We start from the raw sequence: 19,237 nt of genomic DNA, 5'->3' as shown, positions 1-19,237 counted from the left end.
TATATACCTACATTAGACTGTTAACACACTATGACATTGCTGTTTTATGTTTAAGATTATGACCTACTCCTATTCCCACCCCTTCTTCTGCAGAACTTCCACAGTGTTGTGCTTTCTCTGTCACTATTGAACTCTATTATTTACTTCAGGCCACTGCTCCAATCTGTCAAGATCACTCTCAATCCTACTTTTATTTTAAAAAGCGCTTGAAGACCATTCCACCCTCTGATTGTCTGAAAACAAAACAAAACAAAAAATTATTATTACATCAGCCAAGTCATTAAGGAAGACATTGAATAGTTCTGAATGAGAACAGGCTCCTCTACTTGGTACTTCCTGTCATCCTGACAAAGAACTCTCGAGTTTCTAACTATTCATGCAATAAGAAGAGTTTAATCGAAAACTCACTGCCCTGTACTGATGACAGGAATGTCACATGAAACAGCTGGAAAGAAAGATTCCTATCTTATTAAAAGCTTTCATATAAGCATGGTGTATCAACTTTATTGTTGCTTCTGTACTCCATCAGAGAGGGGAGATGACAAACTAAAACTACTTCGTTTTTTTAGATTAATTTGAAGCACATTTTCTGCACTGTTGTACTCAAAGCCTGTGAAACAAAGGATCAATGAAGGGCATCAAAATTGCAACTGTAATTCAGTGAGTTAAATGCTGAATTTAGTTTCAAACTGTGCATTAGCTATACGTGTTTAGGCTTGCTAGTAAAAGGGAGTTAATAAAATATATTAGAAAGTGCTTATGGACTTGAAACCATTGAGGAATATATTCACATGTTCTAAATCCACCAAATCCACACATCTAGTGTCTCCTACTGAGAGGTTTTAGGTAACTCCCTACTGCATGTCTTAGGATGTGTGTGCATCATTTGTCCAAGTCTTCAGAGGCACTTAGCTTGCATCACTGACTAGATGCTTGAATTTCAAGTGGAATTCAGACTATCTTCATACTGACTGAATGATTTCTGGTTTGCTATATTAAAGAAGAATTCTCAAAACTTACTTTTCCTACCTGTCATCACTCGTGTCCAACAGATTGGTTTCTTTTGCTTAGAGTTCATGACCTTACTCTTATCTAAAACAGTGTTATCACCTGTGCTTTAATAACAGATATTACAGACTCATAAAAGACATACGCTGAGGAAAATAAGGTCCTGGTAATCATAAGGCTTTTAAAGGAAGTTTAACATTAATGCCTACTAATATCTTAAAAGTTCATGCTTCCTCTTTCTTTTCTTCTCACCACCACCTCTTGCCCCATCCAGCAAATACTATATAAACAGAAAAACAACACTACATACATTCATACCTTTCACTATCTGCATTCATTTGTACATATGGGATGTGTGAAGATCTGCAGTGGAAGGGGTGGACATCTCCACTGCAATACATTTTCTCTGCTGCTGCATCAAGTTTGGCAAAAGCAACCTGGTTCACACTGAGTTTGATCTGTACTGAAAGTATTCCTGGAGTAGTTGTAAAAAAAAAAAAAAAAAAAAAAAGCTTCACTGAAATCAGTAATGCTTAACATTTCTCTAAAATCACAAATTTCTAAACCACCATAGTGATGGCATAAAGTGACACAAATATTCTGTTGGCACCCACTGGAGATGTACAATCTATTCCCGGCCTTGAACCAAGACTTTCTCCATCTTTTCCTACACTATTTCATCCCCAGCCATCTGTCCTTCATCTTTCTCTTCATTTATGAAAACTTTTAAATCTTTCTATATTCAATCTATTGCCATCTCCTTGGGATCCTCTAAATACAGCACCTAAAGGTATCTTTGGTCTACACTACTTCCATGCTTCCTTTCTAATGAGCAACTGCAACAGCAGCAGAAGGAATTAGGTCTTCTGCATAGGAGCTACTGGCTGTATCCAGACTTAGCAGGTCTGAGGTTAGTTTGCAGAGGAGCACTGCATTTTACTCTGCTAATTTAGGAGGCAGGGCTCGGAACCCTGGCACATCACTAGATCACCTGAATGGTCTGCAAGCATTTAATAATCAGCAAAGAAGCTCCATTGGCTCTTAGTGAAGCCACTAAGATCTGGGAATTGCAACATGTACAGATTCTCCTGTCCAGATCAATTCAAGCTACTGCTCAACACAATCTGACTACAGTATCCTATGGGACCCATGCCTAATCTTTGGCACTCCAATGCAGAGAAAAGTTGGTGTGAGCTAAAAGCTGTAGTGTTTTTATCTCTCTATCTTGCTATTGAAAACAACGACTGTTACTTGACTTTAAATGCCGTAAGTTCATTTTGGGATACTCCTTAAAAATAATATGGCTGTACTAAAACTACAAATGCAGATATTTATATGTATACTCACATAATTCATGACCATTTCCTAGACTATGACAAAGGGCTATGGAACAGGTTCTGTGGTGTTAGGGGCACTCACCAACTGAGCCTTAGACTTACACATTTCTGATACAGCACGCATTGTTATGGTGCTCTCTAGCAGAATGTGATGTCTCACACCTTGGAAGCATGGAAGAAAATTGAGTTATCTGGGAGGTGAACTGCTACTCTAGTCAGCAGATGGTTTGGCAGCAATTGGAAGGCTGGAGGGGGAGAAGTTCAAATGAAAGAAAATTAAGTTCCCAAACAAGTTCTTTGGATGTAGTAGAAATAGTCACTGATGGACTGTAAAACAGTTCTAAATTTCTTTTTGCGTTAAAGGAGGCAAATATAACTCTCATGTACATATGGTGGAAGCAGAAACTTGTAATATATCAGCAAACATCTGTGTATTTATAAATGCAAGTTCCATCACCTTTACTCAGCTTTTGTTTAATCCATACTTAGAAGCCTGGTGCCTTCATAGAAACTCCAAAATTTACTCCATCTATGCCCCAATTACAGTACCTATTCATCCTCTCTGGCAGTAGTGATTAGCAACTACAATCAGAATTGGCAAAATAAACTCAAAGCCATTATACACTGTATGACACTGCAAGGAGAGACAAGCAGATGTCTCTAAGAAGATACTGACAGCGCTTGAAATCACAACTGTGTTTAAAACACAAACAAGCAAGCAAGGAAAAACAAAGAGACCATCCATTGTGAGTCCAAATTGTGAGTTTTAAAATATTCGTATCACTGCTAAATAATTTACTAAACTAAGGAAAGACTCGTACTCCTAGTACCATATAGGCACATTCTGTTTAAACTGCTAGAAGCTTCTTTTCCTATTAATTTTAATGTATGAATGTGTGTGAAAAAGAAGCTACCTATATCAACTTTAATAAATAATATATTTTGCCATATTCATCTTCTGAACTATGTAAATGACAAAAGTAGACCCTCAGAAGGACAAGGATTTTCAAACCAGATTAATTCTCTTATTCTGAAGCCTTAACCCAAAGAGTCTGTCTTCTCCAAGGTTACATTACTTGATTTAGCAATGGAGTACATTCTCAGAACTTCAGGAAAAAAATGGAATATAGGCTGTGGCACAGTTGAAGTGTACATCTAAATACACCTGCAAGTTGGATTGTGGTTTCATTGCCTGTACAATGGCAGCTTCTGCTTCAGCACAGTGCTTCAACAGCCTGACTCCCAAAGCCTAGGAATGCAGCTCCTCTCTCCCTGCTATTAATGTTGTATGTACCACATATGTACCACAGCTGGAGAAGGTACTCGGGCAGTGGGGGTTAAAGCTGAATTAAGAGTTTCACTCCTGCTGAAGATTGCCCTGTAACAGATAGTTATCTGGTCTTTTGGGTCACCAACTATAACTTTGCCCCGCCTGTTCAGCATCTCCCTAGAATCATTCTCACTAACCAGAAAAGCCAAGCCACAGTGCAAAAGTTTGATATACTTGTTAACCCAAGTTCATTTGGAAACTACTTTAAGTCACAATGTCAGCAACAGGGAGAGTTTATGTCTCCAGAGTAAATACTCCTTGGACTCTGCAAGGGGCAGGGGCCATGGGAACTCCATTAAAGTCTGATCTTTAGTTGATGTATTCATGTCACAGACCCACGGACCGCAAAGGAATTATGCTAGTTTATACCCTCTAAGGTCTCTAATAATTGAGATGAAGCAAAGAAGTGATAGCTGTGGAAGAATTTTTTTGTTTGTCTTTGTTGTTGTTGTTGTTTTGTTTTGTTTTTAGAAACAACAAATAAACAGAAATGGTAAAATTGTTAAGGTTTCAAAACAATGGATTCCCATTTTCTCATTAAAACAAATGAAAATCTTAAATAAAATATTATAGCAAACATTCTCATTTTAGGAAAAAGGATGATTTTAAACATGGAAACAGAAACAGAGGGAAGAATTGTCCTGGACTGAGACCAGATATATTCAACACCAATTATCAGCTTTCTGCATGATAATAATGATGATATATAACAGGAAAAAGGAAAAGAAGGAGGCAGAAAGAAAGGAAAAAACAACATCCATAGATGTCTTCTTTCAACATACATGTCACCTAAGCTGTTTTCCTATTGCTTAACATAAGAAAAATTTTAGGCCAGAAAAATCAAATTCATATCTTTGTGCCATCAGTATACTGGACAGTCCTATAGATCAGTTCCTTTTAATAAATAAGACAAAACCAGACATGAAAGCAACATAGCTACTGCAGCAACCACTTTAAGGGGTCTGGAGAACTTCAAAAAGCAGAATTGGGTCTTTACTAGTTCAGCATTTGTTTTCATCTTACACTGTATTGCCACGTGTGTTCTTAAAACACAAATTTTGACTATAAACTTGAATGTGATTTGGCCTCTTCTTGAGGTATACCTATTTTACCAAGTCTTCAACTTTCCAGACGGGAACCTCTTGCCTCAAAACCACCATCTCTCAATATTGGCTCTCTCAATGGCTACTGTCAGCAGTCCCCTGGCTCTTCAGATCTCAAGGGGATTTGAATCTACAGGAGCAGAACCTATGGATAAACCAGAATTTTCACTAAAGCTCTGAAATAAAGCCCACTGAAGGCTCTGGAGGATCTTCCATTTTTAAAAGTGGACAGGGATTTCCAATGGGCCTGAATTCGGATCTCTCAGTCCTCCTCTCTCCAGAGACTACAGAGGAAGAAGCCCAGAAGGTTTAGGATATCAATGTAAACATTTTAGTTAAGGTGAGCTAAATTGGACTGTATAAAACTTAACAAAAACATATGGGGGGAAGAGTTGTTTCAGGGGAAAATCAAAAACACACATTTTTTCAAAGCCACAGGTTACACACAAACATTTTTAGAAAGCCAGCATAGAAGTTAATAAGTAACTGCGTGGCACAGCAGCTGTATCAACCAGGCAGTACCTTACATTTGTCAGTATGGAAAACGAGGGACTCAGACCTAGATGTCACGGGGCCTTAGAGATAGAAATCTTTTTCTTCTTTTTATTTCGAATTAAGAATGTGCATAAAAATAAGACTGTAATGAGCTGCATGTAGAACAATCAAAATTATGAGGTATTTGCATTTCTTTGCACCTTGAGCCAAACAACTACAAAATTATGCATAGAATTCTCTCAATCCGAACCCAGTAAATATTAATAATCTCTGAATCAGCAATGATACGTCTTTTGCCCCTGAACCCTGAAGAGAGACTTTCCAACTCAAAAACTTGTACTACACTGACAGAGACCATCTTTACAAGGCACTAGGCTGAGGCATACGTGTGTAGTCTGTGAAAATAATGCTGTGCCATCCCCCACCCTCTTTACACAGCACTGTTTTAAAATTACCTGTTTGTCAGTTTTACAAATGTGTGTGTATGTAAGCAGCCCCCGGTGTGGCGCTGCATTAGCAAGCAGGCAAGCTTTCATTTGCACATTCCGATTTTACAATCAGAATTAAAACATTTACTCTGTTCGGGGTGAGTTGATAAACAGGGATTTTAAATTTTCCTTCCTTTTTTTTTTTTTTTTCTTAATGCAAAAAATGAAAGAAAAATGTTCCTCTAGATGTATTATGCCTTTGGGCTCCATTTGAGGGAAGGGAAAAAAGACAGAGAAAGCTACTGTGAAGGTCACAGAGCGAAAGAACTTCCTCAGGGCACAGAATAAATTAAATCCCAAGGAAAAAATAAAATGTGATTTCCAGAGTGTGAGGCACAAACTCAAAATGACAATGATTGACAGCCAAACTATATCCGTGCAATATCGAAGACTGCACGTTCTCATTTACCTCAGTGTAGCCAGCAAGCGCCCATTAAACATCCGTCTGATGCCCAAATTAACCTTCTTGGCAAACTGAAAGAGGCACAAACTATCATAATCAACCTTTCATTATCACAGCAGCCTCTAGTTAAAGGGTCAGAATAATTGTGCCATCAGAGCCCTGATTGTTTTCAATCAACAGACGACTGGAGTGACAGCTCAGTGATGGAGTAGTTTGATGAAACCGCACCAGGCCTAATCAGAGCAGATGAAAGGAAGGCATGATTGGTGCAAATGAACAGTCGTGCCTCTCTTTTTCATTTACAATCTGAAATTACTCTTAAATTTACAGGGTTTTTTCTCCCTTATGAGTACCTCTGAAAGAATGTTTGACTTATTATGAGTTCTGACAGTGCAGAGTTATAAAACACAGGTAGGGTTTTCAGCTGAGGCTTTAAGTGGGTATTCAGCATAATTTTAACAAATTCACTCTTGAAAAGCACAAAATGACTAAAGACTTCCAATGACCTAACCTTTCAGTGCTGTTTGATTAGCAGAACAATTTATCACTGCTCACATTCTTCATGTTAAGAGAAGATTAAAAAAAATGGGCAAGGATCTCTTGCAAATGTTTTCTCTTAGCCAATATATTTATTGCAGTGTGCTCCTGTTCACACACACAAGGAAAAAAAAAAAAAAAGGAAAAAAAGAACATTGCATTAATAATCTTTTTCTTCTTACAATGAATAAGGGAATACAAGCAAAAGATTGTTTGGAGATGAAAGCAGAGACCAATTATCAGATGCAACAGACAACATCAATATTTAGTTTTCCAGTGGCTTGTTCATTCCCACATTCTAAAGGATGGGCAAGGAATCTATCCCACACTTACCTTACCCAATAGCACAGAATCAATGAAAAAATAATAATAATTAATAAACTATGGGGCTGCTCTGGCAAAATTCGGAAAGAATGGAAGACTCGGGGTTCCTGCATCTCCTCAGCTACAGTTCACTTCCACTCCTGGCCTCACCCATCTCCAGCCACATGCTGTCCCATCCTCCCAGTAGCTCTGTCAGGAAGGCACTGTAAATCAAAAGAACCTCTTTGTACCTCTGCAGGAAGCAACTATTTCAGGTGATGAATTGTAAATCTTTTGTTCTCTGATCAGATGTGACCTAGTCTGTCAGGCATCACAAAATGCATGCCAATGTTCAGGTCAGCATACCAAAACAAAAAAGCAGCTCAGAAGCAGGTTAATGTGAACAGGGAAGAGAAGATTGAGAACAGAGAGAGAAGACTGACTCAAACACCAAAGGCTTCTAAGAAATTTTAGTTCTTGTATCATTTCCTCACAGTACAGAATGGAAATTTTAATTCCATAAAAGCTCAGGGCTGGAAGCAGAACGTTTATCTAAATGGAAAACACACAAATGCCCTAAAACAAAGTCTGCACATTCTTGCAGACACAGAGGATGCTGCTTTCACTTGTTCTTGTTTCACTTCAATTTATTGAAGTCTACTGGCGATGTAACTAAATTCACAGGGCCAGGTTTTCTAGAAAGAAAAGGAGCTACAAATTGATTTTAAATATCAAACTAAGTAATCAGCTGGTATTTTCAAGTTATCTCACATCCCACTTCTGTAGGTTGCTTGCATCTTCCTCTCAGCCAGCTCTGTCCACTGTCAAGGTACAGTCTGCACATAAAGCTGTGGAATGTGGGTGCTTTTTCTATTTTACAGTGAGGGAATTCTTCCCACCCTCAGATAGCATGGAGGCTCCAAAATCAGCCCAAATAAGATGCACTAGCTCCAAATCCTAGGTAAAGGAAGCACGGCAAAAGTTGCCTAGTCTGCAATGGCTTGATGAGTATTTCCCCCTTCAGTCCTTCCACTCAGCTGACAGCTGAGTTTCACCTTTCTTCCCATTCCAAATGTTAAAAGCCCAACCTTTTCCAAGTCTAAAGACACTATTGACAATACATACATAGATTTAATGAACTCCTGGGAATGACCCAGAACAATCCTAACATGTTAATGGAGATGGGAAATAAAAGTTTGGGAAGCTGCCACCACTTTCTTAGATGGAGCGAAGGGAAGACTCAGAAGAAAATGTTTCTTCAAGTACTGGTACAATCTATCATCTTAAAGCATATCAGCTATGATGCATCAATCACCAGTTGCCCAATTTCCTCATAGGTCTGCTAGACAAATATATTGTCCTGCACAGTCCTCAACAGGTACAAGAAAGACAAAAAACCTACAAGACTGTCGCAGACTTCTTAGTCAAACAGCTCCATTAGTAGCAATTTTAACAGCTGTATCTCCGTCTCTTTTTTAAAAAATAAATACTTCCAGAAAACAACCTTATGACAAAAGGAGGAATTCTTCATCCCACAGATGAAGTCTCATGAATGTGAGCTTTCATCCTCCCAAGCACAAGATAATGATACTAGCCTTCCCAGAAGGGCTATTACTTTATGAAAAACATCGAAGAGAGGAAGTGGTAGGTTCATTTTACAGGAATTTTATAGAAACACATACAAAAAAATGTCATTTTTATAGAAGGTTAGGAATTGAAAACATACTTTTCAAAACTGTATTCACTTCTTCCAAACATTTAATTGCTTGCATTTGTTTTACTATTCCTAATTGTTAATGGAAATGAGACTTGACAGAAGCCTACTTAGAAGACATTGACAAACCTCAATAAAAATATTTCAGCTCTTTAAACTTGTGATGAAATAGTTATGATCAAAAATCAGCTTCATACTTCTAACTGGACTACATTAATACATAATATTATATATGGTAATGCATCATATTATATTAAGGCAGTAAGTTGCTAAAACAGAAAAACTAAACTTTTCATCTGCTCAAGCATGAAGTGAAGTAAGGTAGGGACAGAAGGTAAACTCTCAGCTGTTGTAAATTATCACAGCTCATGGAAGTTTGCCATTTTACACCTTCTGGGGAATCTGAACTTCAAAATTATATAGCACTTTCCTTCCAAGTATCTCAAAGCAATTTATAAGCACTAAAACTCAAGTTTCTCTGTGAGAAGTGTACATTTCAACCACTTTCTAGACATTGGAACTAAGAGAGAGAAAAATTAAGTGATGTGACAGAAGACACCAATGGCACAGTTGACACTTAATCAATATCTTTTGTCCCTTTAACCTGCCCACAACTGAGTCTCTTGTCTCCACCATCAAAATCCTGTGGAGATTTTGTGCTTCATGGCACAAAATGAGGCCTGGTGAGATATGGGTACATGAAACAGAAGACAAACTAGGTCCCTAAGTATCATCTGACAAAAGTATTTAAGAAATTTTGAAGCTGAAAAGCACATCTCCATAATGACTGCAGAACACTGTAATCTTTCTCAACTTTCTTAGAGCAGCAAGGACAAAACTATCTTACACTGCACTTCCACAGAATTGCATTCGTGTGCAATCAAGTCCTCAAACCACAGAGTAGCTTCCGTTATGGTCATTTGGAGCTTCTATACAAAGACGGATCTAAAAACTAGCTTCTTACACCTAGCTCATTCTTCTGCTATGATGGAGGGAACAAGCAAGGCCCAATGCAACCCCAATCAATGACACTCCATACATACAATTGTACGTTTAAAAAAAATATGAGCTAGTGTGGAGCCCCTGTTGCAACAGCCTTCATGGGTACCCCACTGTTGACAACCTGTGTCCTGCAAGAAATATCACAGCTGGAAGTGTACACAAAAAATAAATGAGCTGGGACAGATATATCATTTATTCACACTGGAAGGGCTCTACTTACTGCTTCAATCAAAGTAACTTTTGTTTTTAACAGGATAATCAGAAAGGAGTATAGTGGGTGACAGTTTAACCAGTGCAAAGCAAAACAATAAAACCCAACCCCAAAACTGGCATCTGGACATAACCTTGCTTCTTCCTTGCACAAAGGTCCAGCCATACGGTGTCTTAGAGAAGAGAAGCCAATCATAAGCATTCCTAAAATACAGTTTAACAGGTTCCTGTGCATCCTAGTAGATCTGCCTCTCTGAACTATATTAAATGGCAAGAAGCTCTGAGGTAACAACTCTTTGCCATCCATTTTCTAACTTATCACAGAATGCTCCAATTTGGCCCCTCCAATACTTGTCATAATAGTAAAAATCACATTGCTAGTTGTATTTATCTAATATGGGTGGGGATTTTGTTGCTGGTTTTTTTTGTTTGTTTTAAAGTTGCAATGAACAGAAAGTTCTCTCTTCGTAAACAGAGCCTTGTAACTAGGACCCTTAACTATGATTTGATTTTAATTTAAGGATAAGGTTTTATTTTGTGATGGCATTAGATTAAATAACAATGGCTTCTCTTTTCTCAAACAGGGTACAGAAAGCATGCATGGGGAGTGGAAGAAAAACACCAACCCCTTCCCACCCTACCCCAACTCAGCAGCCATCATTTCAAAATCTAGAATTGTTCACCTTTATTTTTAGTGGAAAAATTCAGGCTGACATCAAACGCACTGAAACTTTACACAGCCACGCTTAGCATTAAAATAAGTTGCTGGTACATAACTGCAACTGGAAAGGACAATCTTTCACTATACGATGCATGCTGTTTTTATTGCTATTCCTCTTTTTATTTTTTCCCTTGAAATATACTTTTAAAGTACAGTGGCTCTCTAAGGATACAGGAATCTACAAGCTTTCATCAGTAAAAATTGTTAGAGAATGAAATAGGTACAAAATAGATAAAATTCTATAAAATATGCAGTACAGCTCTGTGAAAATTAGTCTAAATGGTTCTTGAATGTCAAAAGATTCCTATTCCTTCCTTCCTTATTGTTAGGGTATAATTTTCTATGAGTTTAATAGGCAAATCCAACAAATCACATAAAAATGTATCATTTTCTATAATAATCTTGGCAACAGCTATATAGGATTTATATGTCATTAATATCTTAGGTCACACGAAAATGCACATCAAAGTAAATACTCTTCTTAGTCCATTTATATATATAGGTATGCTTTCAACATGCCATGTTACTACAAAATCACTGAGGTCAATTTTTCCAAATGAAATCACCAGGTATTTTGTTTTAACAGTGATATCACCAGCATCTTCACTGCAAGAATAAATTTAGTTCTGTTTTGTTCTTCTTTACTATTTTAATGAACTAAGCCCTCTGACAACTACACCATCAGTTTACCTTCACCTGGGTCTCATAGCCAAGTGCCGTCTGAGTTCCCCCGCTTCCTCCTATCCACTTCACTCATGCAATCCTCAAACATCAGCCACTGAAGTTCATGTTACAAATGTGCAAACTTGATTCTTCAACTCTGAAACACTGCTGAAACTTGGACGGGACCACTAATATTAACTGTGGGAACATTTAAGCCTTTTCCTGTCAGGAGACAATTTACTTCCTCTTTCTTCAAATTCCACTAAGAATTTGATTTAGCACAACAACAATAAATAAATGTCTATTTTGGTATTTATTTCAGCTAATTTTCCACTTAGGAATTTGTTCCCCCGTGTGTTTTTTTGTTTGTTTGTTTGGTTTGGTTTGGTTTTTAATACAAAAATAAAAAGCAAGTGCACTAGCAGAAGCTCACTCTGAGAACAGAATAATTTCCCTTTCAATCAAATAACAAATTCTTAACAATAGCAATGTAAGTTATTCTGATTTAGATTCATAGAATGGTTTGGGTTGGAAAAGACCTTAAAGCCCATCCAGTTCCAACCCCCAGCCATGGGCAGGGACACCTCCCACCAGGCCAGATTGCCCAAAGCCCCATCCAGCCTGGCCTTGAGCATCTCCAGGGATGGGGCATCCACAGCTTCTCGGGGTAACCTGTGCCAGTGTCTCACCACTGAGACACTGAGTGAAGGATTTCTTCCTCATATCTAACCTAAATCTATCCTCTTTTAGCTTAAAAGCCATTTCTTCTTGTCCTATCACTACATTCCCTGATAAAGAGTTCCTCCCCAACTTTCCTGTAGGCTCCCTTTATGTACAAGAAGTTTAGTCTTTAATTTAGTCTTTAATCCCCACATGATGGGCTTCAGATTACTGCTGGATTCATTATTTTTAAGTGATGAGTTTTTTCAAAATCAACTAATTGTCCTAAGAATATAGTTTATTTTTTAATGTGACTTAAATACTTGAATGTATTTGCAAACAAAGCTTTAAGATCCTGAATGTATTCCCATGAATTGGGAATGTCAGAGTTTACTTCCTGCAAGATTAAAACAAACATTAATTTATTATTAAAAATCAAATTTTATCTGAAACAAAATGAAACAATTGCAACCACTGAAAGGTGAACCTCATAAAATGTATATGGTTTTAGCCAACCTGGAGCTTAATTTTCTTTCTCTATCTTCTTTGGTTTCAAGGTACAAATAGAGGCAATGTTTCTACCAGCTCTCAAAGGAAAACTGAATGAAATGCAGAGCTGGGGATTCTCAAAAGAGCTTCTCATTTTCTATCATTTTCAACAAGCTTAAACCCATCAGAAACAGTATTAAACAGCTTTACTAGGATTTTGAAAGGGAAGAGATTACTGACATTCATATCTGAAGCTAAGATGTTAACTAAGATAGTAGCACTGGACTGTCTCATTTGATCATTTGTATCTGTGAGTTTTAGACTATTTATGCTGTTCTTCACCTTAAAAATGAAAGTAATGGGTATTTCCATCCATGTCTGGCTTTCACAACGCTATGAGCTATGCAACTTTCCACCGTGTAACCATGTATCTGTGTATTATACAGTTTGACAATTATACCTCAGTTAATCTCTAACAGGCCAATGTCACAAAGAGCAGAGCAGTCAACACAAAAGCCACCATAACAGACTAATTCAAATGCAGAATGCAATATCACAGAAGCTGTCTTGCTGTGTGCACACCTTGGTGTCCTCTTTTTGGCTTTCTAAATCAAAACACACATCCATTGATTAGCTGAAGAAGTGACCTAAATTCAAGAGCTGTGGGCACAGCAGCCCTCCTAAATACTGGTGTGATGCTCTATGCTTTTCTGAAGTTAATCTGGGATAAATAAGGTGAGACAATGTTACTGTAGGACACTGAGGCAAAAGTAATGCCCTCCAGTAATTCCTCTATTGCTCACAGCAGTGGCAGCAAAATAATCAAGTTTTCTGATAGGAACTGACATGCAACAAAAAGAAAAACTAGGAGAACACATAGTTGCTCCTAATATAACCTTATTTTTAATACAGAAAATTCCATTCAAAACTGCCATTGTTGATGAGGAGAGGAGAGGAGAGGAGAGGGGAGGGGAGGGGAGGGGAGGGGAGGGGAGGGGAGGGGAGGGGAGGGGAGGGGAGGGGAGGGGAGGGGAGGGGAGGGGAGGGGAGGGGAGGGGAGGGGAGGGGGGGAGAGGGGGGGAGAGGGGGGGAGAGGGGGGGAGAGGAGAGGGGAATTAGATTAGCCAATATTCAAGAAATAACATGCAGAAACTTTGAAAAGTTCAGACCAAAGGAATACATGAAGTTCACAAAACTTTACGTGAAATACCAGATTATGAGAATGCTAGATTTAAGCTAAAGAAGACAAGGGGGGGGAAGGTGTTTCATAAAATAAGGGGAGAGCACAAACAGAGGCAGTGCTCATTTTCACCATAAACCAAAATGCCAATACTATTATTAATGATGCAAAAACTATCATGAAAAACATGTGTGACCTGAACACACCAGCAGAGCACAGCATGAAATTCAGCTGCCAACATCCACTGCCTCAATCCACTGCAGCAGGTACATATCCTGCCCATTCTCCAGCTCCAGAAGGCACAGATCACCTTGAAGATCCTGTGCTGCAACTGCCAGCACACATCAGGGATATCCTACCAAAAATGCTGCACATACCTATGTCGACAAAAATGAATCCCACCCAAGTAGTCTGGAGGGATGCAAGGAGTATTATCATTACAGTCAGTTCAGGAGAGGTACGTCTTATTTTGATGAAAATGAAACCTACATCCTATCACAGGTTCTGCTTTCACGCTATTTTTCTTTTACATTTTATTAACAAAATCTTGCTTGCAGCTAGTCATGGTACACAGCACGACCATCACAGATCCAGCACAGTGGACATTGTGATTCACAAGAGGCTCTTTGGCACTTTTATGTAGACTGCTCATGAAAAGTGAATTAAAAAGGGGTTGAAAACACAGTAAAATATGCACAAGAAATATGCTAATTTTCCCATGTAGCTTTACCAATTCACCTTGGCCTTGATATGCATCAAACTCCTTTTTTCTCTCCGCTTCTCACGATGAGAGGCTGACAGCCACATTTTAGTGTGGTGGTTTTCTACTTAGGCTAAATACTCACCAGGGACAAGCATTAGACCACCAGACATGATTTTAGTTATTGCCCAAGAGAGCACTTAAGCTTATTTCTTGAACAGCGAAAGGCTAATGCACTGTTTAAACACAACCTTGATTACTGAAATGCTCTCCTTCACTTGCTATTTCGTATCACTTGTTTTGCAGTAAAACTTAAGTCCCCATTTACCAAGGCACTTAGTCCACGTTTTGTCACAACATACATGTACCATCAAGAAACACAAATTTTGCTCTCTCCATATTAAAAATTGCTCAACAGAATCAAATGATTGACAGTGCAAAAAAACCCTGAAGTACTGCACTGATGGAATGGCAAGTTTGTGCTGGAACATGGCAACCCACTTCTAGACACTGCTGTTCTGCGTAGGAAACTGTGGGCACTGCTGGAGATGGATGGAAGATGTCAGAGGGCCTGTCTTTGGCAGGGAACTGTTCCATCATAACAGCCTGCTGTAATGTGTGCACAGCAAAATTTCTAGCAGCACTGAACCCTCGTGGATTTTTGCAGGAGAATATACCTGGCCCTCCACAAGTCACACCACAAGATTCAAAATGGAGCTGAAGTGCAAGAAAAGGCAGTTAAAAATTGGGCACTTTACCCTTCTGAAGAAGAGGATAAATAGGTGTGTAGTGAAAAAAAATGGATTTATACATTTCTATAAAACAGGCATTTAACAACTCTTATTCATCTATGACACTGTAGTCTTCCTGTCTTTTATTTTTCTACTTATTCAAGCAATAGTGCTTCTTTAATATGGAAATCAAAGATTGCTTTTGCACTTCCCATTCATAGTAACAAAAGGAGTAACTAGTACTACACTTTCCCATGTGGATCATCAACTTCATGAACACAAGTTTACAAGTTGCACACAAGTTAACAGGCCTGGAATGCCTTGGGAGCCTACCCCTGGAAAAGACCCAGCACAGCGGGGTCATACTTTCTAGCTGAATAAATTACTTGTGGAGTTTTTTCTGCCCACCCCAAACTTCCTTATTCTAACATTGGAAGCATTGGAGAACACTAAAATTGATCTATTTTTAAAGTTAGCTGTTTAAAAATATATCTCTTTCAACTTAGTTAACCAACAGCAGGGGAAGAAGAACCTAATTTATACTTATCTCATGTTAAGACTCTTTGCTTAGAGATCAAGAGATCACCTTGGATCAAGTGCAGTGTTTAATAAAGTGTCATCTGACCATTCACAGAATGGCTGAGGTTGGAAGGGACCCCTGGAGATCATCTAGTCCAACCCCCTGCCAATATCCTGCTGGGAGACTGAATGATCCAGTAGATATTCCTAACTATTAGCTTGATCTTTAAAATATGAGCACACAGGCCTCATGACACTGAAGTTTTTAATCACGAATGTGATAAGACATAACTATATTACAACTAAGTCTAACGTGAGTTCATTATTACTTAATCCCTGGGCTTGCTTTCTACTCGCTTGGCTCATGCAAGAAGCCCTTTCTTGCTAGATTCCTCTGAGAACAAGTTCTGTTGTACAAGGTTGGTTACCTTGCCAATTATCAAGGGAAAGAACTCATCTGCTTCTTTAAAGTAGAGCCAATGAGCCTTTTTAACAATGGCCAATTATGAAAAGATTCACTTTTCACTTCATGATAAACTAGATATTTATGTCATCATCATGACCATTTCCTGTGAAAAAAGCATGCACAGATCATGATGAGGAAAAAAAGTACTGAAGAATTTGCTTTTTTCCCCCAGTTTCTTCAAGATTTTCCCATTTTTCTTCCTTTATTTTTAATACTTTTTTTCCATGTCATTGCTTTAAGTTTACTCACACCTAAGTAAGCTGACAAATCACAAACAATATCTCATAATCTGACACACTAGTAAAATGCAAAAATCAACATGAAAACAAGCTCTCTGTCACCTAATAATAATAGTTACTGGCTTAGCCTAGTTAAAAAAAAAAAATCAAAATCATTAGATTGAAGCTAACATGTTTCTCCAATTTTCCATCCTACAGAGGGTTTCTGGTGGTTGTCTTTCTGATTATTTGTTTTAAGAAATATGTAATTATATTCATTGTCTATTTTCTCCACTAAGATACCTGCACCAGGCCAAAGAGTTTCGTAAGACTTTAAGAGGTAGAAAGAGGAATGAACAAAGAAGTTTGTCTACTTTAACCTGGTTTGGAAGTCACCTTTTTCCTCCTGACAGAATATACTGTAATTACTACATTATGTTACACTAATCCACATCCTAATAAATTGTCATTAATGTTAGTGTTTAATTTTCTCAAGCCTGGTTTGTTCAAGGTTGTATTTTACAATATTCACTAGAATTGTGCAATTCATAATTGATAGTCTAACAAAAATCCAAAATGTGATGGAGATGAGGTGCAGTCCCTTCAGTTTAAATAACATTCAAGCATCATCACTTTGTGTACTTTGACACATTAAAATAACTACCTTAATCTTTATGTGCATTAGGATTGAATTGCCCAGTGGACATAGGGAATTTAAACTACCGAAAATAAGTGAGCTCTGCAGACAATGACATCCTGTCCAAGGGTTCATTGAGGGAAGCTTTAATTTGTGCTTAGGGCTTCATGGGAGCCCTACCAGTAGAGGTGCCTTGGGGACATCGTGAACTCATATTGCCATAACATGCATGCATGTGTGTGTGCGGGAGGCCACACTAGTCACAGGTAAGACAGACAAATGAAATGGTAGCATCCCCCATCAGCTTTTCTATTATCTGCCCCACTTTGTGCCAATTTCCTCTAGCTTCCCCAACACCTCTTGCTTTGCTGTTCTTCCTTAAGACATGGGATGGGGATTTGTCAAAGTCAATGAGCACTTTATTACAGTGAGAGTGCTCAGTAATGAACAATTCAGCAATTTAATGAGATTCTGTAGATCTGTCTCCAACCTGTCCATCAAGTTTCACTTCTATAAAGCACCCTGACACTAATCCTCTGGCATACCCAATCTTCACCCTGGGCTGAATATTAGATTCTTCCATGGTATATTGCATTACCACTATAACCTTAGCAAAAATGATGAACTTAACTACACTTGAGGCAATATAGCCAGTCTGATTTGATTTTCCTCTATTGGGTTGACTATGAGGGAATTACTTATTTACTAAGATAAAGCAAAAACAGTTTCTTATTGCCTTCTGAATGCCTAAATTGGTAAATATTTATGTATGTCTTTTAATTCATCCTGGGGACCTGGAATATTTATAAAATATATATTTATTCCTGGTTGTACAAACTGAATTAAAAGACACACACACATTTTGCCTGCAGCAGAAAACCAGTTTAAAAAATTCTTCGTAACAGCATTAGTAACCTTTGGAGAGGCAATTATGATAACACTTAAATGGACAGTGTGGAGTTTGTTGTCACTCAAAAAGCAGCATATTACCTATAAGTATCTCTCCCCAGTATGACCCTGCAACAGAAACATAGGCTTTATCAGATTTGCCTCATGAAGCTAATTAACCGGAGTGCACACAATTAAGAATATTATTTCTGAGTTCTTTCTACGGGACAGGACAATGGCACAGGATTTAAAAAATCACTTTCCAAACTTTATTCCAGTAGCCTGCATGGCACACAGGATCCTGTGTATACTTTTTCATTAGTGAGCTGGCATTAAATAATATCTACATGGCTTTCTGTAGGAATTTTTCTAGCAAAAGTATCTCCAAGTACATAGGTAGTGAACCTGCAGTGAACCTGTAGAAAAACAACGATAAAAGCAAATTGGCCAATCAGCCATGCCCCATATATGAACTTGTACATCAAAAACTTTTCTGATAAACAGAATATGGGCTAGGACTCCAGAGTATCCTGCCTAAAAACAAAACAAAATGAAACAAAAACCTATCACAGGTAGTGTGCTGCAGGTTCTCTTGTAAAGACACCCCCTAGAGAGCAGAGCAAGAAAGAGCCTAGCTTTATATTACTATCTGCAGAAAATACCTTTGTAAAATACTTCATAATCTAGCCTCAAAGTTTGGGGAAATGGTGTATCAGTTATCAGACTGAAGGGTTAAGTTGCACTTGCATACTATCTTTGTGGTTTGAACAGCTTAACTAGGCATTTTTATTTTTAAGAACACTTTGTTCCTGCATGACATTATTCATCCACAGAAAATGAAGTGCCCTACAAATGAATACACGTTTTACCTTTTGAGAAAACGATGGCATATAAATGAAATAATTTGCTTTAAAAATCTGAAAGATAAGTAGATAAGTAACAGAGATTGAAATAAATATATGAAACACTCATCTGACTCTCTGTCTTCTCTGCTGGGCCAGGATAACCCACTTCCTAAAAGAAAGCACAGGTGTCTTTCAAAAAAATTGCATTCTACCTTGAAATACCCTGAAATACTTTCCTTCTGTAAAACGACAGTGAAAAGGAAACCAAAAAAAGTGTTTGGGTAACAAACGTTACAGAGATTTACTTCCACTATATCACGAGCTGCAATTTTTGCAGACATATGATGGGAATGTTTCCAAGGACAGATTTTGTTTTAGTTTTTGTGTTTCTCTTTACAGACTAGACGTTTTTTCGTAATAGGTGTTTTTTCCTCCCACACTAGAGGTTACAACGTAATTCTTGTATCTTGCTAATATTCTATGGCAAGCAACTTGGTGCTTTTCCGGATCCAACTTTTTTTTTTTTTTTTTTAAAGGAAATATTTGCCACAAACCTACTGAAGCCTCCACTCATCTCTGAGCAGAGCAGT

The 19,237-nt window shown here is 38.0% G+C and overlaps 1 protein-coding gene across 10 annotated transcripts in view; it reads right to left on the bottom strand.

The window, feature by feature from the left end:
• Positions 1-19,237, bottom strand: part of KLHL32 (kelch like family member 32) — a 123,854-nt gene that overhangs the window by 17,646 nt on the left and 86,971 nt on the right. The window contains exon 1 of one of the 10 annotated variants that reach the window (XM_082757769.1): positions 1,327-1,684. The exons of 8 other annotated variants lie outside the window; for them this stretch is intronic. Coding sequence is in view for 1 of the 2 variants with exons in the window: in XM_082757771.1 (XP_082613897.1) it covers positions 1,451-1,483 (33 nt within the window). In the remaining variant the exon portion in view is untranslated. Of the gene's footprint in view, positions 1-1,135; positions 1,685-19,237 lie in introns of those variants that run through there. One more of the 10 variants, XM_082757771.1, reaches the window with a different exon arrangement.

This window comes from Aythya marila (genome assembly GCF_965140915.1).
Source record: "Aythya marila genome assembly, chromosome: 3".
NCBI lineage: Eukaryota > Metazoa > Chordata > Aves > Anseriformes > Anatidae > Aythya > Aythya marila.
The sequence above is the reverse complement of the archived record's forward strand: the minus strand, read 5'-3'. Positions and strand labels throughout refer to the sequence as shown.